The 27,613-nt window shown below is 45.9% G+C and overlaps 3 protein-coding genes and 1 pseudogene across 5 annotated transcripts; 1 reads left to right on the top strand and 3 right to left on the bottom strand.

Annotated features, from left to right (window-relative positions):
* Nucleotides 1-1,367: 1,367 nt before the first annotated feature.
* LOC120648374 (transcription factor bHLH18-like) lies at nt 1,368-4,255 on the top strand. Its single transcript, XM_039925136.1, has 3 exons — nt 1,368-2,325; nt 2,439-2,846; nt 3,942-4,255. The coding sequence occupies exons 1-3, from the start codon at nt 1,672-1,674 to the stop codon at nt 4,014-4,016; spliced, it is 1,137 nt and encodes a 378-aa protein (XP_039781070.1). The 5' UTR covers nt 1,368-1,671; the 3' UTR covers nt 4,017-4,255.
* Nucleotides 4,256-8,739: 4,484 nt separating this feature from the next.
* LOC120648373 lies at nt 8,740-13,783 on the bottom strand (annotated as a pseudogene). The gene is made up of 7 exons (XR_005664933.1): nt 13,200-13,783; nt 11,358-11,445; nt 11,078-11,268; nt 10,761-10,879; nt 9,966-10,209; nt 9,437-9,671; nt 8,740-9,332 (listed from the first exon to the last, which is right to left on the bottom strand). The product of XR_005664933.1 is annotated as a pyruvate kinase isozyme A, chloroplastic-like (transcript).
* Nucleotides 13,784-14,666: 883 nt separating this feature from the next.
* LOC120648372 (transcription initiation factor TFIID subunit 4-like) lies at nt 14,667-17,650 on the bottom strand. Of its 2 annotated transcripts, XM_039925134.1 has the most exons (4): nt 17,484-17,650; nt 16,043-17,388; nt 15,143-15,952; nt 14,667-15,053 (listed from the first exon to the last, which is right to left on the bottom strand). In XM_039925134.1, the coding sequence occupies exons 1-4, from the start codon at nt 17,593-17,595 to the stop codon at nt 14,982-14,984; spliced, it is 2,340 nt and encodes a 779-aa protein (XP_039781068.1). In that variant the 5' UTR covers nt 17,596-17,650; the 3' UTR covers nt 14,667-14,981. The 2 variants fall into 2 exon arrangements, with proteins under 2 accessions (XP_039781068.1, XP_039781067.1); XM_039925133.1 differs by having other exon boundaries at nt 15,143-17,388.
* A 5,171-nt stretch (nt 17,651-22,821) lies between these two features.
* On the bottom strand, nt 22,822-23,638 carry LOC120647713 (ergosterol biosynthetic protein 28-like). Its single transcript, XM_039924572.1, has 3 exons — nt 23,524-23,638; nt 23,157-23,363; nt 22,822-22,892 (listed from the first exon to the last, which is right to left on the bottom strand). Exons 1-3 carry the CDS (start codon nt 23,636-23,638, stop codon nt 22,822-22,824), a joined length of 393 nt encoding a protein of 130 aa, XP_039780506.1.
* Between the last annotated feature and the right edge of the window lie 3,975 nt (nt 23,639-27,613).

The following is a 27,613-nucleotide window of genomic DNA, read 5'->3' as shown; positions in this document are numbered from 1 at the left end:
AAAGTGACTGGAAGAAGGAAGTAAGTAAAAAACTTTATCATAGTTGCATGCAACTCATTTTGAATGTTCTAATCAAAATTCTCATTTTAGCACAAGTTTATCAAATGCATGATACACTCGTACCAGAGGAAAGGATCCTGGCGATTCAAGAAGCCTTGAGCGGATTTCTTGTTCGCGAGGTCCTCGACCCGGTAGGAGACTTCTACTATGATGGCGTGTCAAACATAGATAATAGGAGTAAATATGATAAAATTAAGTAAAACTTTAGTTGCACTTTGTATGTAATTGACTTTTGTGTTGCACTTTGTATGTAATTGACTTTTGTGTTGCACTTTATATGAGTAAATGAATATATATTTATATTTACATTACTGCAGTTCATACTCCACTTAAATTCTAATACAAAATTCAATCTTTAATGGAATAGAAATAACCCAAAAGAAACAGGAAAAGAAACAGGAAAAAAAGGGGGCATTTGGTCCCGGTTGGTAACACCAACCGGGACCAAAGGGGGGTGCCTGCCACGTCAAAGACCCTCATTTATCCCAGTTGCCTGACCCGGGACTACCCTTTTGTCCGCCTTGGCGGTCCCAGTTAGGAAACCGGAACAAAAGGCCTTTCCTAACCAGGACAAAAGACTTTTGTTCTGTAGTAGTGAATTCAATTCGGAAAAGAGAGCTAATAGCTCACGTGTGCGGTTCAAACAAAAAAACATTTGGTTTCTTCCTCAGTCAAAAATTCTTATCGACCCCAAAAATATCTTCAAAAATAATTATTTTTAAAGAGAATTTTTACTATGATCAAAAAATGAGAGACATCCATCTGATTGAATCATATGGTGGTCAAAGTAGAAAATACCTGAAAGTATCTAGACTAAAGTATCTGTACCTGGTGGTACAAAAATATGGGACCAAGTACCAAAAAGAATATGACCGAATACTAATTTAATTTGTTTTTTCATAGATCAACAGCTAAAAAAACTTGAAGGGAAAAGTACCTGAAAATACTTGTACTTTACAAATATTACAATAGAGTCCGTTTTTAAGGTTACATTTTTTATAGTTAGTTTTATTAATATCACTTTTACGTTCTTTGTCTTTATATTTTTCTTTTACCATCTACGATCAAAGTTTAAAAAGTTTGACTTGGCGAAAACCTAGAATTAGCTAAATTCTAGAACGGATGTAGTAGTATGTATATATAGGCATTTTACAGCTAGGAATTGAAGGCTTGTGCCTTTCTTCCTAATGGTGTTATAGGATTTTTTTTAATATGGTTACTGAATTCTTGAAGATTTTCATTCATTTGCGCGAGAGGCAAGCATATACCTGCCTATATATGCCTCCCGTGCTCCCTCTGTTGTGTTTCACAAGCTCTTGTTTTCTTCCCTCTCCGCCTTTTGGTCCGGCAGGGGCCCTGCTCGGTCAGGTGGCACGCTCACATTGGTCTTTGCTGCTGCCTGCAAAACTTTTGCGATGATCACTATTCGCCCGTTACCTTTTTTTCTGTCTGCATGCTAGACGACGAATCTTGTTCGGATTGGCAGTCATCTTTAGATATATAGCCAGGCAGCCAAATATATAGTTCCTGATTTCTTGGTCTTGCATTGGATGCATCTATAAATCTCTCTAACTTGCCAGGCAGTGCAATACAGTATCGATCAGGCAACACATGGAGGACTCGACCCAGTTCATGCAGTGGGCCCTGAGCACGCTGCAGCACGAGCAGCCGCCGCCGGGAACGCCGGCGCCGGCCGCCGTCGCCTACGACGATGGCTGCGACGACACCGTCTCGTCCATCCCGGTGCTGCGATACTCGGCGTCGGTGGAGAGCATGGTACCGGGGGAGCCACCAGCACGGGAAGGCCTGCGCGCCAGCAACAGCTGGAGCTCAGTGGACACCGACAGCGGGAGTGGCGGCGGCAGCGGCGGCGGCGCCTCCGCCACTGCCTGGTCGCCGCCGCAGCACGCGGCCATGTGTGCTGCCACGGCCCCCGGCAGCTGCAGTAGCGGCACCAACCAGCAGCCAATGAGCTGGGACTTCAATTCCGCGTCGGCGCAGCTAATCATAGAAGCCCAGCCGAACTCTGCCGCCGCCGCACTGCAGGCGGAGAGCGGGGCCGGCGGCGGCGGCGGTGTCGCCGTGCCGCAGTTGACGCAGCACGGCCGACGGTCACCGCCGACGAGGAGGGCCTCTGCCAAGATCTCCGCGTCGTCTTCGTCAGCGCCGTACTCGCAGGACCACATCATCGCGGAGCGGAAGCGGCGGGAGAAGATCAACCAGCGTTTCATCGAGCTCTCGACAGTCATCCCCGGCCTCAAGAAGGTCCGGTTCATCCATGCTAATTAAATCCCTGAACGCGTCTTCTTCGTCAACCTCGCTCTGACGACGCAGATTTCACAATATGTACAACGGTTAAATTAATTATTTCTGATCAGATGGACAAGGCGACGATCCTCTCCGACGCGACGAGGTACGTGAGGGAGCTCCAGGAAAAGCTCAGGGCGCTCCAGAAGGACGGCGGCGGCGGCGGCGGCGGCCGGGGCATGGAGTCGGCGGTGCTCGGCAGCAAGAAGGCGCGCATTGCGGCGCCGGACGACGATGAGGACGGCGGCGCGCATCCTAACGCGGCAGGTGGGCCAGCGGCGACCAGGAACAACGCGCTGCCGGAGATCGAGGTGAGGATCTCGGAGGGCAACGCCGTGATGGTGACGATCCACTGCCGGGACGCCAAGGGAGTGGTGGTCAGGTCGCTGGCCGAGGTCGAGGGGCTGCACCTCAGCATCACGCACACCAATGTCGTGCAGTTCTCCGCTGCCGTTCTGATCATAAACATCATGGCAAAGGCAAGTTCGTTAACTATTAGCCTGCTTCTCCTCTATTATTTGGTTCATTTCGAGCTGATGAATTTGGTTTGGTAATCGAAAACGAAAAAGATCTATCGACATTATACTTGTGAAGTACTAAATCACCGTTTTAGTTGATGAGAGTATTCCTCAGATCACTTGATTTGCCAATTTTCAAGTGACTGAAAGTAAATAGAGTATTGTATACTTCACAGCTATACCTATCATTGATCTCCGATGACGTACATTACCCGGTCCCACCTATATTCATCCATCCCTTTGATTCTCCTCACCTACCACACATGGAAGCAAGCAAGCAATAATCAATATAAAATGCAGTAGTTCCCGGCCAAATAATTATAATACTCCTTCCGTTTTTATTTACATATTGTATTAGATTTGTTCTAAATCAAACTTGACTAACTTTGATCAAGTCTATAAAAAAACACAATAACAACAATATTGTCCAACATATGCACTATTAACCTATACGACATGCATGGTAGATTCGATTGAAATAAATTTGGTGGTCCTAAATATAATGTGTCGTTATACTGCATTCAGTACACAACCAACTATAAGCACCGTACCTAAAAGTGTCGTTATACTGTATACAGTACACAACTATATTAATGTCTGGTAGAATGAATAGTGTCCGGCTGGTAGAATTAATAGTGTTGTGTGAGAGGAAATAAGCCGAGATAAACCAAACCGGCTGATAGATCAGATCAGCCGAACAGAGCCAAATTGAAGTAGCGTTGTACCTACAAATGTACGCTACAACATCATATCAATAATGCTGCCATAATCGGGTCTGTAATAGATGTATCTGCTTTTTTCCTGGTTAAAATTGGCGATTCCTTGTGTTCTTTTGTTCTCTTTCTATTATTTATTATTACCTCTAGTCCTGACGAGAACAGAGTGCCGTTATTTTGACCTTTTGTGTTTAACTTTACGTGAAATTTGGAATAAATAAAAACAATCTGTTATATTAAGTAGTCGTGATGTAACTATGTAAATGATCATCAAACATGAATTCAATGGTAGTTAATGATGCATGCATGTGTCCTTTTTTTCTCTGTCGTGCCTCCTCAGGTGGAGCAGGGCTTCAACAGCACAGCAGACGACATTGTAGGGAGGCTCAACGCAGCGCTAGCGTGTCACAAGTAGTAGCCCGGCCGGAAGAAACAAGGAACTGCTAGCTGCTAAAGAGCTAGCGCCAAACTTTATCTTCATCGACCGATCTATGCCGTGTGATGTCGCCGGTGTGTGTAGCACAAGTCTATGATGACGAGCAGACCGGCGTCCCGTCGCATGTGTACTTAATTAGCTTCCATGCATGATCCAAAATAAAGTTTCTTCGTTCTGCACCTACCACACATTTGGAAGATACGCTTGAACTTCTCAACTATCACGGCTCAAGTAAAATTAATCATGTATCAGTGCAAATTAATTGGCCATCATGCATCTCGATAGAATCCACAGCCATCATCCATCAATAAGATCCACGTTGTCCCACTGCTTTAAAAAAAAATCTAGCCGCGTTTTGGACATCAGTATGGTCTTGACAATAATATAACTTTGGACATCGATAACAACTAATTAACAACATATTAGAAATTAGAGAAGTAGTACTATGCCATCAAAAAATATATATAGTTTAATTTTGCGGCATACAAACTATATATGAATCATCATCGATTGGCTGGGCATGCTCTAAGAATCCGTATTTATACAAACAATTGCTAGATTATTTCACAAAAGCTAAACTGCATCCCGGCCAGAACGTCGCTCACAGATCGTTGGCTGACATGCATGTGTATCCGCAAGATCTGTAACAATATATAAAAAAGTGTGGAAGTTGGATTGCTTATCCTTTGATTGTTTAAGAGATTCATTCAGAACCAGGGATATATATACTGCTCGGATCTGCTCTGCCCTAGAAGATATAAATATATCCTAGTGGCTCTGTTTATTTTATTTAATTAGGGCATATTTGGATGTGCTAAAATTGAGTGCTAAACTTTAGCACATATTAGCGCTCATACACACGCTAAAGTTGTAGTCTAGGCGAAAGTTTAGTCTACCTTATTATTAGCACTCCTATTTGATTGAGCTAGTGCTAAAATTTAGCACTTTACCCGTGGCAACTTGGATCCAAATGGGGCTAGTCATCAAGTGGATGGAGCAGTTTTTCTCATAGAAGTTGGCACGTTTTCTGTCTGCAGAACGGGTAGCAGATCCGATTTGGTTGGAACTATTAATGCAGCGTATATATAAAACTGTGCCCGTTTCATTATTTTGTCGATTGGTTGATGATATCAAATATACATCAGTACTTGCTTACCGTATCTCCGACGAATCCAGGTGAAAGGAGCCAGTTGCAGGATTAATTAATATATATAGCCCATTTGGATTTTGTATATTTATATATCTATTTTTAAAGTCCGTAACATTTCTATTGTGTCATTGACAGGTGAGTTTTAACCAGTCCGTATACGAGTCGAATCAACCTTCTGTTCATGATCCGATCACGTGGATCCATACAAATTAACACACAGTCAACTATATATCAGATACGTATATCAATTTTGTCTGTATCAACCCTTATATTGGCCTAGCACGCTTGTCGGTGTGCCACGGAAATGTGTCCAGGTGGGAGGATTATATTTCAGCTGCGTGTGGCAAGCAGTGTAGCTCTTCAATAATCTTCGTTTTCACAGCTGGGAGAGGAAGCGGTCTGCATCCCTTTGCTGATCGCGAATGCCCGCCGTCTCTTGGGATTGGTTGGTACGCGCTTGCAAGAAACAAAGACATGGTAAATATATATACTACATGCCGTAGCAAAACAGAATGCATAGGCGCACGTTCCTTTCCTGTCCAGTGTTGTCTTTGTGACAGGAACAGCTCTAGCTTCTCTACAGTATACGAGCGCCAGATGCGTCCTCACGAGTGCGTGGCTGCTGCCTGTACATGATCACTCCGTTCGGCAGCTAACTTCAGTTCCAGCCCAACAGTATTTTCCTCTCACACCACTCCAGCCACCAGCTCCAGCTTCAGCCAGCCCAACAGTATTTTTCTCTCACACTATTCCAATTCTAACCTCCAGCTCCAGCCTGTCGAACTTGGTTGATGAATGACCGCACTGCATCCACTCAGTACCGAATTAAAATCGAACCACCATGATGTTGTCTCCCCGGCCAGCCAGCCGGAGACAAGTGACTCGATGCTACGGTCAGATGCTGCAGATCTCTCGTGGTTGGCTGGCCCAAGGTCTGCAGCTCCGCCACATGTGTTTCTGCTGCTGGCTCCCGGGGCAGAAACACGTGCAGCCGTGGCACGTAGATCGATCGGCATGGTGGTACTCGGGTCAGCACTCAGCACTCAGCAACCATGGTCCGCCGCGTCAGACAACACTACAGTGCTGAGAGCGAGGGACCGATCTTCTGGGCTACTACTTTGTTTGCTAGCTTCACTCACGTTATTGCGGACAGGGCAGTGGGCGCTGTGTTACAGTGGGCACTAGCTAATCAGCTAGCTGATCGATAGTTTTCGGACGACGGCCACCTGCTATTTGGGTTTGGGGCCAAATTAAAGTTCCTACAGGCGACTGACCCGGCCGGACCACGCTATCCTGTCCTGTGTCGCCCTCATGAACATGCATGCAAATTATCAATGCATCTGGAGCTAGTACTGCCTATAGAGACTAGGCTGCAGCGAAGCGTGTTCAGGGTCCGTTTAGTTCCAAACAAAAAAAATTTAGGTGTCATGTCAATGATTTGACTAGATGTCGGCAGGGTTTTTCGAATACTAATTAAAAACTAATTTTAGAACTCACTTGAAAACCACGAGACGAATTTTTTGAGACATTTGACCGTAGCATTAGCACATATGGGTTATTGTAGCACTTATGACTAATTATGCACTAATTAGGCTCAAAAGATTCGTCTCGTCGTGTACATCCAAACTGTGTAATTAATTTTGTTATTTAATTACATTTAGTGCTTCATGCATGTGTCCAAAGAAAAAGTCACAAATTTCGAGGTGAAAATTCTTGGTCACCGATGTCCTCTCAAACATGCAATGCACTCATCACCTGCAATTATAACGCATCTGCAACTGTACAGCAGCAAGCGTGACCTTTAGTTGGTCAGCAAGGGAGATCATCGCCATGATTTGCGGTTTCATGGATAACGACAAAGCTTATGAGTTAGTGACTTAGCATAATCCTTTGTTGTTTTAATTTTCAAAAAAAATCCTTTGTTGTTTAAAATTTAAATAATTAGTTTTTGTTTGGTACATTGGTTTATCAAACAGGAAGGTGGTGTTTATTTGCTCAATTCTCATAGTCCCCTGGCGCGTCTCGAGTGGCTAGCTAGCTGAAGGCCCCCAAGAGATCGACGAGCAGGAGCTTCAGCGTCTGCAGATACTTCAGAGACTACTAGTGAACTCGATCGAGTCTGCGACGGTACATCGTACATGCGAAACTTCAAGCTAGCAGACAAACTCCTGCACGACGGCAGATTCGCTACCAGAACGGGCTACCTTATTTCGTGAATCCTTTTGTGCTTCATTTTCCATGGCGGCCAAGATCGCAAGCTAGCATGCTCTGATTGATGAAACCACCAAGCCATAGTTGCAGACAGTGTGAGCATGTAATGACACTGGTCGATGTGCCATTGAAGACTGGGGAGTGTTGCTGTAAAAACAAACTTCTAGTAGCGGCAACTAGACGACGTCCGTCCTCAGCCTGCTGTAGTCGCAATCAGCACCGGCGTTTCGTCAAAGCAACTTGCGTGCGTGCTCCGACCATAGAAAAAAACAACTTTCGTGCGTGCTCGCTCCTGAACATCCTCCTACAGCGCGTCATTGGTGGGAGAGCTTGGCACATCAGTGGAGGCAGAGAATACGCTGGGGACGGAGACGGAGGCTCACTCACCAACCACATTGGTGTCTAGGCTCCAGGGTTAACCATTTCGTTTTCCGGTCAAATCCCGGTGTTTACCGGAAACGAAATTTCGTTCCGAAATTTCGGTAAATTTCGGCGAATTTCGGTGAATTTCGGTCGAAATTTGTTGAATTTTGAATTTGAAAACGAAATTTTCCGAAAAATACCGAAATTTCGAATCCCGGTAACTAGCGGAAACGGGAAATTTTCCGAAATTTCGGCGAAATTTCGCCGAAATTGTTAACCCTGCTAGGCTCTGTTCTGCCGTGCAGCGACGATGGAAGCAAGAGAGATGCGACGGAGATGGGTGGAGCGCATGGCCCACCTGGCCACCTGTACTGACTACTGAGAGGGCGCTACTCACTAGACTCAAGGAACAAATAAAAAAGAGGGCGCTACTCACTAGACTCAAGGAACAAATAAAAAAAAGCCAAAATAATAAATTTGCTTTCGTGACTACTGAGAGGGCGCTACTCACTAGACTCAAGGAACAAATAAAAAAGAGGGCGCTACTCACTAGACTCAAGGAACAAATAAAAAAAAGCCAAAATAATAAATTTGCTTTCGTTGAGAGTCGAAGTCAAGACCTCCCGCTTACGCTGTAACTTATAATACTCCGGGGCCCAGGCATCCAAATTTTGAGCCGAATTAGCAGAAAACAAAAACTATAGCCTCAGGCATCAAACTTAAGTTTCAAACAATAAATCCTAACGCTAAATTTGTTCACTCCAAAATTCATGCTGAGATCCAGAGTTGCGTACACGCTAGCTACCAGTGCCAGTCTGCCAAGATACGCACTCAAACTTTCCAAGCTTTTCATTGCGTGGTTTGCACGTTTGTACATACTCCGTACATAACTACATACCAGAATACGATCACCAACACATACTCCGTTTGCGCCCATGTGAGATTATAAACCACTTACTAAAATGCTGGCCGCACACCTTGAACATTACTACCCCTTTCAATTATCCTTTAACAAGAGTCTTCAATACTGAAAGGTAATAATCATTTTCGTGTACAAATGTACTAAAATGCTACAAGTCAAATAGCTCCTTATTGGAGAATGAACGCACGTAATCCATGGACAAATGTACAAGGTATGCAGTCTGGTACTGTAATACATTTGCAGCAACCCCTGTACTTGTAAAGAGCCATCAACATCCAGGAACATTTATTCGTCCCATTATGCCTAAGCCTAACCTAGTCCACTAACCGAACTTGAATGGATTGGAACACAGATGTGGCAGCACAAGGTCGGTTTAGATCAGAGTCTGAGACCAGCAAGATTGTGTCTCCAGGTTTCACAGAACCCTTTGACTTCATCAGGCTGATGGTTTTCTTAAAGTTATCCTCCATGCTGTTAGATAATGGAAGATGCAACGGTATCACTCCCCAGTAGAGGTTCATGCTCTTTCTTGAATGAACATCATCAGTGAACGCAAATATGGGAGGGTTTGGCCGGTTGCGTGATAAAAGTGATGCCATGTGACCATGCTTTGTGTAAACAAATATGGCATCCACAGCAAGGTTGTTTGCTGCAGAAAAAGTAGCATTGTGAGAATTCAGTTTCAAAAAAAAAAGCATTGTGAGAATTCAAGAGAAAATATTGGTTGTATCAAACAGGAAAACAATAAATTACCCATTTCTACAGCACAGTTGCAAATTTGCTCTGAGATCCGGTCAGGCAGAGCGACTGCAAGCTGATGTTGTGGAAGAAGTTTCTGCATGCTCTCCTCACGGCTCCATGATTCCATCCTCTCACTGGCCACACGGAGGACAGATAGAGCTTTCTGGGGATATGCACCTATAGCTGACTCTGCTGATAGCATCACAGCATCTGCATATTGCCGCACTGCTTCAGAAACATCAGCCACCTACGTAAAGTACCCAGTGGCACACCATTGGAGAGTAGATAGTTAAAAGTTGGATAGAAGAACAAAGCCTTTCAGTCCCTAGCATGATGGTGTAGGCTAGAGATGAAACCCAACAAGAGCCACCAACAAAAACAAAAAAACTTAAATGAGATATAAAAGTCATCACTAGTAATATATTAGGGGATCTAAACTATAGTTCAAGTTTCAGGCATGAGGACTGAAGAAGGAAAAGACTAGATGAAATGAAACCATGTTTTGAGATCTATGCAGCTATGTTTGTTATAGTTAGGTTACCTCCGCTCGAGTTGGCGTTGGATATTCAACCATTGATTCGAGAAGCTGTGAAGCAACTATCACAGGCTTGTTCACGTGTCTACATAAAGTAACAATTGACTGTTGGATGGCTGGAATTTGTTCCAGAGGAATCTGAACTCCAAGATCCCCACGTGCTACCATAACTCCATCGGATGCCTTTATGATGTCTTTCAGGTTCTTGAGAGACTCCAGACTCTCGATCTTCGCAAAAATTTTGATGTGCCTGTCACAAAACCATAATGCATAAGACTGGCAGCTTCGAAATCAATATAATAAACAGTAATGTCATTACAACCATACTTTTGAGTTCTATTAAAGAGATTGCTTCACTTGCTAAGCCTGACAAAAACGCATTAGTAACTTAGTATCACAGACAAAAGCTAAAAATCAGTACTCGCTTGCATATATTTAAATATTGCTACATCAGCTTGACATATTCCTGATTAGATGAAGTGTCTCACTACATACAAAATGGATCAAGTACTTATTGGAAGTTGTACAATATCAATGGCTACACTGGAGAGCCCTGCTGCTGGTAAGTTCTACTTTTCTTTGTTAAGATTTTAATTTGGCATTCTGTTCCATGACTTTTGTTTATTTTGAACAGCATTTCTCCCTTGAGCTTCCGGATAACATACATATACATTTTTTTTATAAACCTGTAAATATACTTTGAACTACAGCTACAAAACTGTATCGATATTTTAGAACAGTAAGCAGTAAGTTATATTAGGAACAGCAGTAAATGACTTCATATAGTAGTTATCTACTCACTCTAATGATCTTCTGGAGAGGTAAGCCTTCAGCTGCTTTATATCATTATCATCCTTTACAAAAGATAGAGCAATGCAATCAACTCCTTCTGCTATCCCAAATTCGATATCTGCCCAATCCTACAAGATAATGCAAGCCGTCAGCAAGCAGGAAACACAGCCAGAAAGTTCATCATGTCGAGACTCAACAGAATTGATCTAAGAAGCATAATCAAACATATATGTCAAGATTGGTACATCCTTAATAGGCCAAGAAATGCTTTAAAAGGAAACTACAAATTTGAAATAATACGAAGTACTGCATTCAAATGAATTAACCTTTGCCGACAATGTAGGAAGGCCAAAGTTCCTTTCAACTAATTTTCCATTCCTCCAGAATGACAACTTGGCTAGAGGAAGAAGCAAACCTGGGTCTGTGCACTTACAGCGCAAATCATTCCCAATTTTCTCAGTAACTTCAAATGTTGCCATTCCACCGTCTATCACAAGCTCATCACCAACTAGAATGCCTGAAATTTGTAGAAAATTATTTCTTCCATGAGCAATGTTAAGAACTCAGTATTGACAACCAACAAAGAAAGCCTGCTCATCTTCAGACCATCAGAAAACTTCTCAAAATTGACATGCATTGTGAATGGATGGGCTTCATCAGTCTTTTTGTTTGTAAATAGCCACTCTGAGTCATCCTGCAATATATATACAACAACAACAACATAGCCTTTACTATGAGCTTTTACTACTACTTGGAAGATTCATGAACCAAGATGGTTTGACATATGAGTGAAGCATATCGTTTAAAAAAAAAACTTGATAGGTGCACAGTTATTGTTCAGGGAGGGGCAAGGGAAAGGCCCTCATAAGTCAGGGTCTATGTTACCTCAATATTTTAGTTTACTACAGTGTCAACATCAGGACACATTAGATATTCAACTCCCATGTATCTTGGTATTGGAGGAAAATCGTGTTATTCTTTAAGGACTGAAGAAAAAACAGCACACTGTTGATACAGCTCAATTGATTTTGTCATACAGGTAAGAACTACTCAACCTACTTTCGCCACCCCATCTGCAATTACTAACCTACATTGATCAATTATTCCAGGAAATGTCAGAGCTTAATACTAACCCACATGCAAATAGATACATCCTTGTATGCATGGAGTACTAAATGTAGTCTATTTGCAAAACCTTTTCAGGGATGGGTGTAACTTTTCGCAACGAATCTAATGACGGTAATTAGTCCATGATTTGCTACAGTTATGCTACAGTAACCATCCTCTAATCGTGCGGTCAAAGGCCTCATTAGATTGGTCTCGCGAATTTACCAGGGTCCTGCATGTGGTTTTGTAATTAGACTTTATTTAATACTCTAAATTAGTGGTCAAAGGCGCAAAAAGTTTTCGCGAAATTTTTTTCACCCCAAACATGGCCTATATAAGACTGAGATATATGAAGCAGATAAGAATGAAGGTAGACCAATATATAAGACTGAGATATATGAAGCCATAAGCACTATTACTCCTAAATAACATGAAAGCACCTCAGCACAATGACAATGTCTTGCTGGACATATCATTAGCAGTCTGTCTGGTACAAAATCCAGTCAATCAGTCATAGTCCAGGTATCTCATTATTGCACACACAAAGGAATGAGCATTCCTTTTATTATGTTTAAATAAGTGATTCTTGTACAATCAACAGGAGAAGTCCAGGTATCATCCAGCATAGAAGTGATTCTTGTACAATGAGGTCGACAAACAGCCTGATCCGATCATACATCAAATCAGACTAATTGAAACAGGAGAAGACTCACACTATATTATTATCAGTTTTTCGTACTGTAGCAAAGAAAGACAATCATAAAATTTCCAGCAATTAACCATTCTATCCAAACAGGATGATTACATAATAATCGCACTAAAATAAATATGGATTTCATCAGATCAATGCATTTGATCACAAAGTGATTTGAAACAGGAGAAGACTCGCACTATATTATTATCAATTTATCCTCTTGTAGCAAAGCAAAACAATCATAAAGTATCCAACAACTGACCATCCTATCTAAACAGGATAATTACATTATAATTGCACTAAAATGAGTATGGATTTCATCAGATCAATACAATTAACCACAGAGCAACAGTTGCTTCCTGTCACAAGAGAACACCAAATTGGATGCTGCTGAGATATTTAAAGAAGTGTGGTAATACTTACTACAACTGGTGCACAACTACATAGCTGCACAACAACAGAGACAGTACAGGTATCGTGACCCTATTCCGTTCGTTCAAAAAATCGTGTCCCTATTCCCTTCATGACGCGACGCGAGTTCAATTTTCTCCAAAATCATGACCAGATGTGGCGCCCGGGAGCCGGGACCTTGAGGACAGAATGCAACAACCAGAAGAAGCAATGCAGAATGGCAGAGAGCATCCTACCTCGGCCTTGACGGAGGTGGCGCCTCCGTGGTCCGCGACGAGTAGCTGGGAGCCCTCGGTGTCGACCATGAGCGAGACGCAGAAGCCTTCCTCGTCGTTGAGCCTCCGCACGGCGCGCATGGCGGCCCGGTGCCACTCGCGGCCGCCGTGGCAGAGGTTGACCCGCGCCCCGCCCATCCCGCCGCGCGCCAGCGCCGGCAGCGCCTCCACGCAGGCGGGCCCCACCGTGCACACCAGCTTCGTCTTCCGCATCCCCATGAACCCCTTCTCCCGCAGCTCCGCCTCTGACACCACGTCCATTGCCCTCCCCTGTCGTCCCTGATGCCGAGGCGTGGATCCGGTGTGCGGCCCCGTGGCGGCGGGCCGCCGGGGAGGAACCGGCGAGTAGGTACGGGAAGGAGCTGGTGGTCCCGGCGTAGGCGGCCATTAGGGTTAGGGTTTGCGGGGCCGGGAACGGGGACGCGGCAGGGGCGAGGCGGCGGAGGTGGTGGGCCGGCGGAGGGCGGATGATGCGAGGGAAGACCACTTCTGCGAGTAGTTGTGCTGCTGTTTGCGGGACGATGACTGAAGGCAATGACACGTGGGTCCAATCTAGCTGGAAGCTGCCCGATGGGCCAAGTTCTTCTTTGGCTGTGTTTAGATCTCTGGAAAAGGTGGGAGAAAAAGTCACATCGGATACTGTAGTACATTGTAGCACTTTTCATTTGTTTGTGATAAATATTGTCATATTATGACCTAACTAGGCTCAAAAAATTCGTCTCGCAACGTACATCAAAACTATACAATTAGTTTTTTTATTTACCTACATTTAGTACTCCATACATGGGTCATTTGCTATATTTAAGGTTTCGATGTGATGGAAAGTTTGAATTTTGTGGGGGGGGGGGGGGGGTTTGGGATCTAAACACACCCTTTATTTGCTTTCCCGCCTCTTGGCTCTTGTTGGGCTCTCCGGTTATTTAAAATTCATTTTTTAAATCTCTAAACTTTTGGATCTATGCAGAATTTGTCAACGGAGAAGCGCTGCAAACTTGATTTGGTTAGAGCTTGAATCAATTCTTCATGAAGTTCACCCAAGCAGCATGAAAACGCCTTTAACAATGAAAGGGATATACATTGATAGTGAAAATAGGACCAGCAATTCAACAATCATTCCACATTCAAAAGGGTGTGACATATACAGATTTTACTGATGTAAAAAGGGTTAAAGCTTGAACTAATTCTACTGGCATGATATTCAATTATTCATGATATTGCTACTGCCCATATTATTTGCATCTCCACGGTGAAAGAAATAATAGTTTAAATGCGAAAATGTGAATGCAGAACCAAGTAAAACGAACCAAAACGAAATCTTTATACAATGATGATGGCTATCCTACAAAAACATTTTGGCTGTAAAAGTAGGAAAGGCAATCCAAAGCACCAACCATCCATGTTGCAAAGATGCTAGAAACATCCAAGTTGTGAAGATGGCAGGAAACGTACCATGCTTTCAGATCACCATTCATTCAAGTAGGAAACACAGAAATGAAGATGGTTCGTCTCGATTAGGAAACAGTACAACAAGCAAGTTAACAATGAATTATGAAATCTTATGCAGTTATGCTAAACACACACAGGTCCTAATCGTTTTGAAGGAAAAACAGCAGAGAGCTGTTTATCACGCCATACACATCTGTCCAATACTAAGACATTTCCGCAGCAAGCAAAGTGGCAAGTATGCTAAACCTAAGAGTTAAATCCTCTAGGAAGTAGTTAAGAGGACCGGCTGTCCTCGTCTTAGGCTTCTGGTGGTTTTATATTTCTTCTGGAACGCCTGACTGGGGTCATGGCCTCATCCTCCTTGTTTCCCTGTTTGAACAAGGTTGGCAGAAGTTAACAAGACATATAGCAAGCTAAATGAAAATAACTGATGGAAAAATAGAGATCACACAGCTTACCTTCTTGGCAGGGATCTTCTCATATGTCGTGAAACTACCATAAGATGCTGTGGATTGTGCTGTGGAATCCCTCCTCCTCGACACCACCGGCTCAAGGCCCAAAGTCACTTCTTCCCTGGCCCTTCTCCTCCTGCCAAGCCCAGGTGACAAGCTGCTGCTATACTGTGAGGCACCGGAGCCACCAAGTCTCTCAGATTCTTCTACCACAGGATTCTGAAATTGTGAACTCTTGGCCACAACATAACCCTCGCTGCTTCCTGAACCAGAAAGACTTTCAACTTGCTGAACCTGCTCAACTTGCTCAGCTGGTTCATTGGAGTCCAAGGTAACACGAGCTTGCTTCTGCCTTATATAAAGGAGCACCAGAACAGCTGGAACAATAATGGCAGCAAGAGCAGCACCAAGTACAGCAGGGTTCGAGATTTTGTCCAAGTAACTTGGCCACATATCAGATCCCAACTTCTCGCCCTGGTGCGCTTCCTTATCCTCCTTGCCATCAGCACGATCACCTTCAGCGTCCTCAGTCTGAACATCTTGCTGCAAGGAAGACTTTGCCATGTCCTCTGCTTGTTCAGGCTCAGCAGCAGATTGAGAAAGGATGTCCGAATTCTGAATGAAGGCTGCCCTCTCTTCACTACCACTACCTGAAACTTCTTCAGACATCTCTTCTCCACTACTACCTGAAACTCCTTCTTCCATCTCAGTATTAAACTCCTCTACTTTAGCATCCACAGAGTGATTTGCTTCCTCAATGACACTTGGTACTGCATATTCATGTTCCATTTCAGCATCACCAATAGGTGCTTCTACTTCAGCATCAACAGAATCATTTGCCTCCTGAATGACACTTGTTACTGCAGATTCATGTTCCATTTCAGCATCATCAATAGGTTCTTCTACTTCAGCATCACCAAAGTTTGCCATTTCCTCTACATCAGGCTCTGCCATCATCTCAATATCACTCTCTGAAACAACCTCCTGAACCTCCAACTCCTGGTCCACACTGATTGGGCTTGTCTGAGCAGCACCATAGTAGAAACCAAAAGCATGATCTGAATCTACCGCAGGTGCAGCACTCAAATTGGCTGCAAAGTGTGGACCAAGGACCTCTTGTTCTTGGGAAGACGCTAGAGCCTCCCAGTCGGACGTGACAAAGTCCAACGAACTGCTAGACCATTGCTTCAGCCTAGCAGCCAACTCCACAGGATGCAATTCTTGAACTAAAAGAAAGTCTGACACCTTCGACTGGAAGGTGTTCAGCATGACCGGGGAACCGGGCTGCGGTGGCACGCAGAGGAACGCTGCAGCCATGAACAGAACCAGAACAAAGGGAGCTAGCAGGAACGACCTCTTCTTCTTCTTGGGACGAGCGGCCGCGGGGCTCTCTGCAGGCTCCTGCTCAGGTGTCAGAAAGCCACCAGCTCGCGGGGACTTCTTCTGCTCCGGTTCCAGGACTCGAGCCACTGGCGAATCCAGCGCGGGATGCGGCTGCAGGATGCCAGCCACGGTCGAAGCAGCAGGCTCGACTCCGGCCTCAGGTGCAGGGGCCGGAGCCGAGGTCTCCTCCTCCGTGAAGTCATCTAGCACCGACGACAGCGTCGTCTGCTCTTGCTCTCCCTCGGACACGTCCTCCTCCGTGGTGGTGGCGGTGTCGACCTCCTCGCTGCTGTTCTCGGAGGCGAAGCCCTCCTCGAGCCGCCGCACGCCGCCCCCGCCGCCGTGGCGGTACATCTCGACGCGGGGGTTGGGCTTGTAGCGGAGGAAGCGAGGCCGCGGCGAGAGGTAGTTCGTCTTGGGGTCGTAGGGGGCGGCCGCCTTGCACACGGGGTGCTCCGCCTCCTCCTCGTCGCCGCCGAACGAGAGCGAGGCGGGCGGCGCGGCCGCGGGCGGAGGCGCGGGCGCCTCGTCGAGCGAGAACCGCAGGCGGCGGGGGGCGCCCAGAGGAGCGGCCTCGGGCGGAGGCGGAGGCGCGCCCCTGTGCTTGGCGCAGTGCGCGAGGTCGCCCGGGGACGAGGGGGCGGGGTCGTTGCGCTCCCCGAGGATCCTCTTCCTCGGCGAGGCGGACGGCGCGACGGCCTTGGAGGCGGCGGAGATGGTGGGCGCCATGAAGCTCTTCGCGACGCCGCCGCCGACGCTGGAGCGGACCTTGTGCGTCCTCACGGGTTCCCGCGGGTCGTTCTCCTTTTCCAGCGGCGAGGCGCGGCCGCTGCCGTTCTTGCAGACGGAGGCACTCCTCTGCGGAGAATCTGCGAGCAAATCACCCCCAAAATCTGTAAGGAATCAGCGAAACGTCCCGAAATGTAAGACTGAATGGGGCACGAGATCGGCACGAATCGCTTACCGGGCGGGGACGCGGCGGGCCTGAAGGGGCTGGAGTCGGCGCTCCGCCTGAGGCCGCAGCACGGCCTCGCCGCCGGGCCCGGGGACGGGGATCTCGCCGCCGCAACCGACATCCGGAGAGGAGGCGGAGATTTTGGGGAAAAGAAAGGAGAGGCTGCTACGAGGGAAGGGAAGGGAAGGGGATTCTGTTTCCCGATCTGTAACGGCTAGCTGGCTCTTATACCGTCCCGTCCCGTCCCGTCCCGTCCCCGTGCTCGCGATCCGTCCTTGTGACCGTTGGAGGCTTTCGGATCGGTGGACGCGCGTCGTCTCTGCTCCTGCCCGTTGCCACGTCGTGTGCTTTACTGCCAGTGCCAGGTGGGCCAGGGCGCCTCAGACGCCCGAGACGGTCGACCGTTGCCACCTGCCACTGCCGGCGGGCCGGGTCGACCGTTGCCACCTGCCGCGGCGGCCGCGGCCCGCCGGAGTGCCGGGTACCGCCGGCCAGGCGCCCCGTCGGGAAGACTTGCGCGCCGGCTGTAACATCCCGGAGTGAAAACTCAAAAACCGGAACCTCCAGGTTCCAAAAACCGGAACTTTCGGTTTTACTCTGCTTCGTGGGCAGAGCACGAATCACGGCGCGCCACACGTCGCCACCGCCGCCGGCCATTGTAACATCCCGGGGTGAAAACTTCAAAAAACCAGAACCTCCGGGTTCCAAAAACCGGAACTTCCGGTTTTACTCTGCTTCGTGGGCAGAGCACGAATCGCGGCGCGCCGCACGTCGCCACCGCCGCCGGCCATCCTCGGCTGTCGTGCCGCCCCCTCACTCCTCTCCTCGCCTTAAGGTTCGACCGGCCCTTTCCCCTCCAACCCAAACCCTAGCTCTTTCCCCGTTCCCCATTGCCGTCGCCGTTCGAGCTCCGCCCTCGCCGTCGATTCGTCGTCTCCGGTGAGCCATGGCTCGATTCCTCAAGTGGGGAGCATCTTCTCCTTCTCCTCGCTCGATTCCCCTCCTTACCCGGCCTCTTTATTCGCCGTGCAGGGCCGCCGCCGAGCGCCTTCGCCTGCCACCGCCCGTCGCCTTAGCAGCGTTCTCTCGTCGCCTCTCTTCGCCGTCCAGTTGTTGGGTGAGCTTCGCCTCGCCCTAGAACACCACGTGCGCGCCTCCTTCGGCCCGCTCCGGCCCTGCTCTGCCGCCGGAACACGGTCGTGTCGAAAGTCGAGTCGCGGACGGTCCGGCTCTTTGGAGCGGACAGTCTGCAAGTAATCCGCTGAAACCGGAACTGTCGGTTTTAGAAACCGGAACTTTCGGTTTTGGCCTGTCAAGTTCTGAAAACTGGAACATCCGGTTTTGAAACTGGAACTTCTGGTTTTGTCAAACCAGAATCTCCGGTTTTGTCAGAGTTGCATATCCAAAACGTGGTTTCATGTACATCTTTTTGCGCGTATCATTTCATGCAGTTTATTTTATGCATAAGCATAGCATCGCACTAATTCATGCATCGCATTCATGCATTATAGTGACCGAATCGTCGGAGAACGAACCCGTGGAGCCCGCCGAGTCCGTTGAGCCTGAACCCGGAGTCCAGTTCGCGGTCGAGCCCGAAGCTAACCGAGGCAAGCAACTAAGCATGAATCCTTGCTTCTATTTAACCTGATTTAGTTTAGTTATCTCATCGGGTAATGTTGGGTATATAAATTATGTACGTATTGCATTCTTGTACCCATTTTAATGCATTGTCCTTCCTTGATTGGTTTATCCATGTCCTTATCACTTGTTAGTCAGATAATTATTTAACTTGACTAGATGCTTAGCCCTGCTTAGAATAATTATATTGCTCGCTAGACAGGAATAGTTTGGAGGATCACATTTACCGGTTATCCTTGTTGCACTGGTTCGGCTTGGTGGTAAGAGTTTGGTAGTATCGAGATTCGAGCGGAATAGTAGGGCCTAGAGAATGAAGTCACATGGACATAGTCCGCTTGAATCGATTAAGGACCGAGTCGATGCCATCGGTCTTGAGCACCTTTCTGTGCTACCACATATCCAAAATAATGATACGGATGACCCAATTACCTTCTTTGGCTTGATCATTGGGGCCCGGTTCTAGATACGTGCCCAAGGGCTATGCAGGGAGACCTAGTATGCCCCCCGGGTGGAACTATGTGTAGTTAATTTTAGAGATGTCTCCGGTGGAACTAAGTCTCCACGCGCAAGCTGGGCATACCCTCAACAGTTGAGCCTTGTTGGGAACAGTTGATGTGAGTACCCTCTTGCCTGACGTGATCGGTTGGGTGAGTCGCATGGTCCTCGCGTCGTGTGGGTAAAGTAGTACACCCTTGCAAGTTATTAATCAATTCGAATTGCCGCGCTCTCGGATATGAGCAAGCTCTTGGTTCGTCGAATTCTTCATAGAGAGTTTCGGTGTTGCTGGCTTTGGATTCATGTCATAATAATGACCTTATGTTTATTATGTTACTCTCTTAATCAACTAAAATATTCTGAGGGTTGGGCAAGATTAATTAAGTTGCTAGGTGATAGTCTAGACAGCTCATGCTAATACAATAATTACTTAACCGTAAAGATTTTACTTGAGCCTTTGCATGATCCTTATTTATTTATTCACGTAACTCTTGCGGAGTACCTTTGTACTCAAGTTACTTCTAAATTTAGTTGCAGGTGAACCCGAAGTGGTGTTCGGCCACTTCTACCCCGCCGATCCTGGTGCGGGGGAGGAGTAGGTCGTTGAGGCTGGGATGGTGTCCTTGAGCAAGACATCATCATTGTAGTAGGTTTTATCGTAATCGAACTTCATGAGAGCATGCAAATATAATAATCTTTAAATTTCTGAATAATATGGCTTTCGTGAGCCCAAGGCTTGTAATGGAGATTAGTTTGAACCTTCTTATGTTGAACTTGTAATGTTAAGTTTTGAACTCCGGTAATGTAAAAACTGTTCTTTGTGGTTTTTTTGTGATGTATTCGATTGTACACGGTATGTGTATATGCTGATTCTAGGCGTATGTTGGAACACATACCGGGACTACCGGATTTGATATTATTTTAGACGAATGATGTGTCGGTTATTCGTGTCTCTAGATGTAAGGTAACACGTGGCACGTTCTCTGGTAATCACATGTTAATTCTCATCTGGATGATAATGAATAATATTAAATTGGGCGGTTCTGACACCGACGGCGTCCTGGCTGAGAGTGCCTGTCAGGCTTTGTACATCCATGCACATTTATGTACGCTGCAGACTACTGTATCTGTATCTCGACGGAACGATGATCTCGGACGGCGCGAACACGGTATGCAGAGTTACGAGCCACACGGTGTACACAGAAAGTCTATAGCCAGTTCAACAGTCTCATGTGTCAAGAAAAGAAAAAAAAAGACTACTAGTCTAGGTTTTTAGTACAGTACGTGACCATTTGTTAATTTCCCGGTGGACCGCCGAGCATCTGCAATGCTGCAAGCCTGCCATGCAAGGCGTTGTTCTTTGACCACTAATTAGAGATATTAAATAAAATTTAATTATAAAATAATTTTTATAATTACAGTATTGTAGTATGTGCTCTAATTAATAAGGCATTTGACCACATAATTAGAGAATAATTATGAGCGGTTACTGTAGCATAATTGTAGCCAATCATGAGGGAACTTGGCTTATTAGATTCGTCTTGAAAAGTTATATCCATCCGTAAAATGATTTCGAAAATAAATTTCGTTTAGTACTACCTGCATACATCATTTTTTTTTGAAAAAAATTTATGACTCTAACCAAACATGGCAGCCGCCCATATACAGGCAAAAAAAAAAAAGAATCAGGCGAAAATAGATCACTATCTCCATCTGGGCCAAGCCTGCTGCGGTAATAGCCCAAGGCTCGGACAGAAATGGGTTGGCCCTGTGACAATGCTTTCGGCCCAAGATATGTACGGCCCAATATCAAGGTTCTTCCTTTCGGCCTGGAGCCCAAACACAAGCATAGAAAATGAGAAAAATTCGCAGTTTAGAGGGATCGACGCCCCTAAAAACTAGCTTAATTACAGATACTTCATGCTGTGAATACTTGGATCTTCCTTCTTGAAAAAACTCTCATAATTTCTTTTGGTTTTAGTGTACATGATCACGTATCACACGCTAAGACTTACTTAGTAGCTACATTTGCCCCACCAGTTTAAAGAGGTAGCGCAAGTGGATTCCCTCTTTTAGGACTTTGACTTTCAAGACGGAGGGAGTATATGTCACATATTGCAATAGTGCAATGCCAGTCCCATGTATCCCCATATAGAGTCATTTTATCATTGTGCTAGTAACTTTGGAGTAACATGTCGTGGCAAAGCCCAACCACAAGTATGTAGCTTCCGGAAGTCAGATAATTAAGGCACCTAACTTTAAAGCCCAATTAGCTGAGCAGGGGAGATAAAATTGTAAAGACAAAATATTAAAATTGGTAAAACCGAATGTTGAAATGTTGAATAATACACAATGTTGAACAGTGAGCTCGGCAGCGTCTTCTCCGCGCGAGCGTGGCGACGATCCACTGCGTTCGGCAGGCTGGAGCTAGAATGGTGTGAGAGAAAAATACTGTTGTGCTGGCTGGAGCTGGAGCTGGTGGCTGGAGTGGTATGGGAGGAAAATACTGTTGGACTGGAGCTGGAGCTAGCTGCCGAACGCAGTGGATGTGGGCAGTGGCGCTGGAGGGCGTGGGGGCAGTGTGTGGCCCAGCAACGGCAGCATGGGTAGAAGATGGGCAGCTAAGGTATGGGTGTGAGATCCAATAAATATGGTTGTTTGCACGTATCTCAAATACCGGAAGGTGTGAAAGTTAAAATCTATCGGAAGATATATAGGAAATTCAAACAACAATACATGAGAAAAAGAATATGCAAATCTTTATTCCAATCTGGGCCGAGCCGAAGCATGGTGTGGCATGAGAAGTATGGCCCAACAGTATCCTTAGCTAGCCCACAGCTAAGGCTAGAAGTAATAAGGGCCTCAATAGTACCTCTGTTCATCAACGGTTTTACAGTTTATTATTTTCAAAAATAAAGAAAGCTTCAGGAATCGTCTGTTGTTATTACGGTAATGGTAATGGTAATGGTGTCTTGATATAACTCAAAAAAAATGGTGTCTTGATTGATCATGGAGAATTCATGCATGCCTACAGTCCTTCATTTTTTAGGAAAATGTGTAAAAAAAACAAGCAGTAATATTACAGATCCACAGCTATGAGACCGCGGGACTCGACCAACAAATTTGCGAAGCATTATTTGGTGTTTCATCTGTACGGCACGGTACAGGCCAAGATTGGTATATCCAGTAGAGCAGGCAAGAGCGGAGCTCGATCTCAGGCCCGCTTGGCAGCAGCACGGGGAGCGTGGGAGTTCCACTGCAGCAGCATCCAGACGATCGACGTCACTGCAGCAGCAGCAGCAGCATATCCAAACCCAAATGATCGGTCATCGTCATCTTCCAACCAATAATGGTGTAGTAATAGCTACTCTATCCGTCCCAAATTATTAGTGATTTTGATTTTGTAGACGTATAATTTTTGCTATGCATCTGAATATATATTGTGTCTAGATGAATAGTAAATTAATGTATCTAGAAAAAAACTAAAATGATTAGTAATTTGGAACAGATGAAGCAGTTTACAATAACACTGTACGTAGGTCGGCGTACCTGCAACGAGGGCGAAGCTGCCGAGGTTGGCGGCGGTGAAGGTGTGGTAGACGAGGTACTCGAGGATGAAGTGGGCGTAGGCGTAGACGAAGGACAAGAGGGTGGCCACGTAGAGCGGCCTGTTGCCGAGGTTGAAGGCGCAGAGGAAGCAGAGCGTGCAGGACAGCAGCGTCCACACCCCGAACGTGCGTCCGTGCACGCCCGTCACTGCACGAACACGACGCGCGCATCATGTGCGGATGTGCCTTATTAGTTTAATTATTATTGACGAGGCTGGTCGATGATGATGCGAGCGATAACAATAAGGAGCTAGCTGGCTGCTTCATGAATCATGATCACGACTCGATCGGTTCCGTAGTACACGTACTCTCTGCGCGCGCGTAGGTGGCGGCGCCGAGAGAGGCGGCGCGGAAGAAGCCGGAGTAGGTGAGGCCGACGCGGAGGGCGCCCACCGCCATGAGCCACCACCCCAGCGCCGGCATGCCGCCGCTGCTGCCTCCGCCACCATCGCTCGTCTTCCCCGCGGCGGCCATGCGGCCTCGCACTTGCTTTGTGTGCACCTGCACTGTACTGAGCACGCAGCAGGGAGAGAGAGGATCGGAGGAGAGGAGAGTGGAGAGGGAGATCGCGATCACTAATTAAGCTACTTGATGAGCAGATCGAGCACGAGCTGTAGCAAGGCCTGGGTGTGTGTACTTATACATGTACTACTGCGAGCGCCTCGCGTTTCATTTGCTAGCTAGCTGCTGGGTCGTCGCGTAGGGCCGTCTTCCCCGACGAACGGTTCGCCGGTTTGCTCGTTCGCCGTTTGGACCACGGAGGTTGTCCTAACGTCAACGCGCCATGGGGTGTAGGCGACGCATGGCACCGCACAGGTTGGACCGGCCCTCAGGCTTCCGTGCGGCAATGTTCGTCTCATCCTCCATGTCCTCCTGCGCGGACACCGGCACAGCGGCAAGAACCGGGCCGAGATGCTCCGGCGACCGGCGTACCGGACACGTGTCTTGACAGACGTCCGGGGCAGGGGAGTCCGCGTGGTCCTCCGACTCCCCCTGCCCCCACGCGCCTCGTCGTTGGGTGGAGTCGGTGGCATGCGCCGCTCCGATCCGCAACAGGAGAAGCCGCACTGTGCGCGACTGGAGAGGCGGCCCTGCGGCACGGATCACCAGTTCACCACACGCCGGGACAGCCCTGCGCCGGGATCGGGAGAGGTACACATGGTTGTATAGAAAATACTGAACACGTTTAAAATGGAAACGAGTGCACATGGACGGAATTGGGAGAATAATCATCCCAAAGCTGAACATGGGTGAAGACGATACCATAAGGTGGTGTTTTGTTCGGTGTATTTAGCCTGTGATCCGTTTACACCGCAATCTATTACTGTTACTTTATTTTTGCTTAGGCTGGTCTGCAAACGCAACACAATGGGATCGGATACCGACCTATGGAAGATCTCCGACACTCTAGTGCATCCTCTCCTTTCCTTGGTACGGTTCTGGCCCTCGCGATTTTCTTCTTCGGTTCTTCCTGTGGCATCGTGATCTATGACACGCTGCGATTCATTAGCGTAACGAATATAGCCCCATTTAGACCATTTCGAGTGATTTTGGTAATCGATTGACAATGTAATCAGTGGGACTAATGATTTTATTGAGTGTACATTTCTAGATCTCAGAGATAAAGTAAAAAGGCCAAGCAAAACAAAACACGAAGAAAGAACTAAATGAAATATTGAATTGGACAAATTTTGCTGAAATCAGTATCACCGGTTTAAGCAATGACATAGCAACGATTAAACCGGGAGGCATCGGATACACCGATGGCCCGTCATCGGTACTCTGTGCAGTATGTTTTGAGATCAAGTGAAGATCCAGTGAAGAAACATTTAAAGTACCGGTTGAACCGACGGTGTCAAAAGAGGCATCGGTGCATTGATCGTGGTATCACGCAGAGAGCATGTCAAGCAGCATGAAGCCAAATCTTCAGCACCGATTTAACCGACGCCCTCAGGAGAAGCATTAGTGCATTCAGCGTAATATTACTCAGAGACGATATCAAGTGCACAGAAGCTCGTCATTCAGCACCAGTTGAATCAGTTGAATCGACGCCATAGTATTGGCCAGCAAGGCCTGGGTGTGTGTACTTATACATAGTATGCTACTGCGAGCGCCTCGCGTTTCATTGGCTAGCTAGCTGCTGGGTCGTCGCGTCGGGCATCGTAGCAGGTAGCACCGGAGGTCACCTTCTGACTATTACTAGCTAGCTAGGTGCAATGCATAGACTCACGCAAGGCACCCCGGCTCGCGAGCTACTACTCCATCCGTTCCAATTATTGATCATTTAATTTTGAGTAAATTGCATCTACCATACAACAACTTGTCAGATAGGTGCAAACTAGTCCAACAATTTGTAAAATGCTTAATTTAGTACAATAACTTGACAGATGGGTGCAGATTAATCCAACAACTTAAAAAATACTTAATTTAGTGCAATGACTTAATAAATTAGTGTATTCACAATCCAAACGTTATACGACAATGTATTTGTTAGCGTCAGGTCACAATAAAGAGTATATTCACATCAGAATGTATTATTTAATCATAGATTTTCGTATCGCAATGGACGCCAATAATTTTATTCTCAAAATAAATTAATTGTGGTTTTATTAAAAATAATATATTATTTAATCACCATTACAACAAAAGAGATATTTTACACAAATTTTGAAATAAGATGAGTGGACAAATTTGAAATAAAGAATTAAAACGATTTATAGTTTGGAAGGAGGAAGCCCATAATATACACCCCCCATTTATATTTTCCTGTGACGGTCTCTCCGATCCGATCTGTCTTAGATTCGCTCCGGCCGGCCACACCAAATAAACTAGGAGTACTAAACTAGCTAGCGAGGCCAGTTGCACGTTGATGACGTAGCGTGTTCCGTAGAAGTGCATGCATGCGGTCGGTCCTAGATGTGCACACGGTATATGTATTTCCTGCCGTGATAGAAGGTCCGTTTGTCCGCATGTGCGCAGACTAGTGAACGGGAATATGCTCCGATTTTAATTTATTGTCTTATAAATTGTACCCAGATTTATATGAGACTATCAATTTTGAGTCGTACCATGACTGTGTGAGGTATTGATTGTCCAGATTCTATTTCAGATTCGGATTGATCTGTTCAGGTTTCGATTATGATTTCTATTGATTTATTTGGATTCCAATTAGAATTTCGATTGACATACCGTGGAGGTGAAGTCATTATTTGTTTTAGAAATAGTAGAAATAGAGTTAGAGATGAGTCCGGCCGGCGTACGTCATGGCATATGGAACCACCTCACATATCGCCCTGCAAATGGACTCAAAACCAAGCTATGCCCACCTCAATTCATTCTCACTAGAGAAATTAATATTAACCACTCTACTCCAAACTACCACCACCACACATCAACCCAATCCAAACATTTCAGCTTATAAGGCCAATCTCAGTGGGAGTGTCATGAGAGTGTCATGAACATTAAATTTGGTAACATGTACCAATAGTACGAGGAGAGAGAAGATATGAGTGTCATGAAATGTGAAAGGAGGGTAATCACCATGACACTCTACTGGCACAATTTTTAAGATTTCAGTCTAGATAACTGTGTCGATGACACTCTCACTGAGACTGGCCTAATATAACAAACTATTAGTGAAAATATGGTTACAATCCAATAAGAATCCGTTTTCCAAAAGAATTTTATAGTGTAGGTCTTACTACACTGTTTTGCACAGAGTAGCTGTCAGTCATACTGAGTCATCTCCAAAAAATTTCAGTCAATTTCGACAAAATTTTATAGTGTGAACGTGAGATTTTATTTCCAGAGCCCGGATCTTGATGTGGGGCCCACATATAGGTCTAGCCATACTGCTTTGCACGGAGTAACTGCTAGTCATACTGAGTCATCTCCAATAAATTTCGGTCAATTTAGTTAAAATTTTATAGTGTGAACGTGAAGTTTTATTTCCAGGATCCGGCTCTTGACGTGGGGTCTATGTGTAGGTCTAATCACACTGCTTTGCACAAAGTAGCTGCTAGTCATACTGAGTCATCTCCTGCAAATTTCGGTCAATTTCGATAAAATTTTATAGTGTGAACGTGAGGTTTTATTTTCAGGGTCCGGCTCTCTACGCATGATCCACATTTATATATAGTCATATTATTTTGTACAAAATATTCATTTCAACCCACTCCAACCCATATTTATATAGAACCCACTTCACCCCCACTCTATTATCTAATACAACCCATTTAAACTTATTCAAACACACCCCATATTAAAACCCAACTCATAAAATCCATTTTAACTCAACCCATTTGCAGGGCCACTCACATCACATGGATGATAGTAATTCCGCTATTAGTTTACTCCCTCAGCTCCATCCAGAAATATAAAGTATTTTAGTTTATTTTA

This window comes from Panicum virgatum, chromosome 9K, assembly GCF_016808335.1.
Source record: "Panicum virgatum strain AP13 chromosome 9K, P.virgatum_v5, whole genome shotgun sequence".
Classification (NCBI taxonomy): Eukaryota; Viridiplantae; Streptophyta; class Magnoliopsida; order Poales; family Poaceae; genus Panicum; species Panicum virgatum.
Note: the sequence above shows the minus strand (reverse complement) of the source record. Positions and strands in the feature narration are given on the sequence as shown.

Excerpts from the sequence above, each read along its gene's own strand:
- LOC120647713 (XM_039924572.1), bottom strand. The coding sequence starts at position 23,638 with ATGCCGGCGCTGGGGTGGTGGCTCATGGCGGTGGGCGCCCTCCGCGTC. Across the intron at positions 23,364-23,523 it reads CACCTACGCGCGCGCAGAGA|TGACGGGCGTGCACGGACGC; the intron begins GTACGTGTACTA and ends GTGTTCGTGCAG. Across the intron at positions 22,893-23,156 it reads CAGCTTCGCCCTCGTTGCAG|TGACGTCGATCGTCTGGATG; the intron begins GTACGCCGACCT and ends CTGCTGCTGCAG.
- LOC120648374 (XM_039925136.1), top strand. The coding sequence starts at position 1,672 with ATGGAGGACTCGACCCAGTTCATGCAGTGGGCCCTGAGCACGCTGCAG. Across the intron at positions 2,326-2,438 it reads TCATCCCCGGCCTCAAGAAG|ATGGACAAGGCGACGATCCT; the intron begins GTCCGGTTCATC and ends ATTTCTGATCAG. Across the intron at positions 2,847-3,941 it reads TCATAAACATCATGGCAAAG|GTGGAGCAGGGCTTCAACAG; the intron begins GCAAGTTCGTTA and ends GTGCCTCCTCAG.
- LOC120648372 (XM_039925133.1), bottom strand. The coding sequence starts at position 17,595 with ATGTCGGTTGCGGCGGCGAGATCCCCGTCCCCGGGCCCGGCGGCGAGG. Across the intron at positions 17,389-17,483 it reads GCCCGCCGCGTCCCCGCCCG|ATTCTCCGCAGAGGAGTGCC; the intron begins GTAAGCGATTCG and ends ATTTGCTCGCAG. Across the intron at positions 15,054-15,142 it reads AGAAGATCCCTGCCAAGAAG|GGAAACAAGGAGGATGAGGC; the intron begins GTAAGCTGTGTG and ends TTGTTCAAACAG.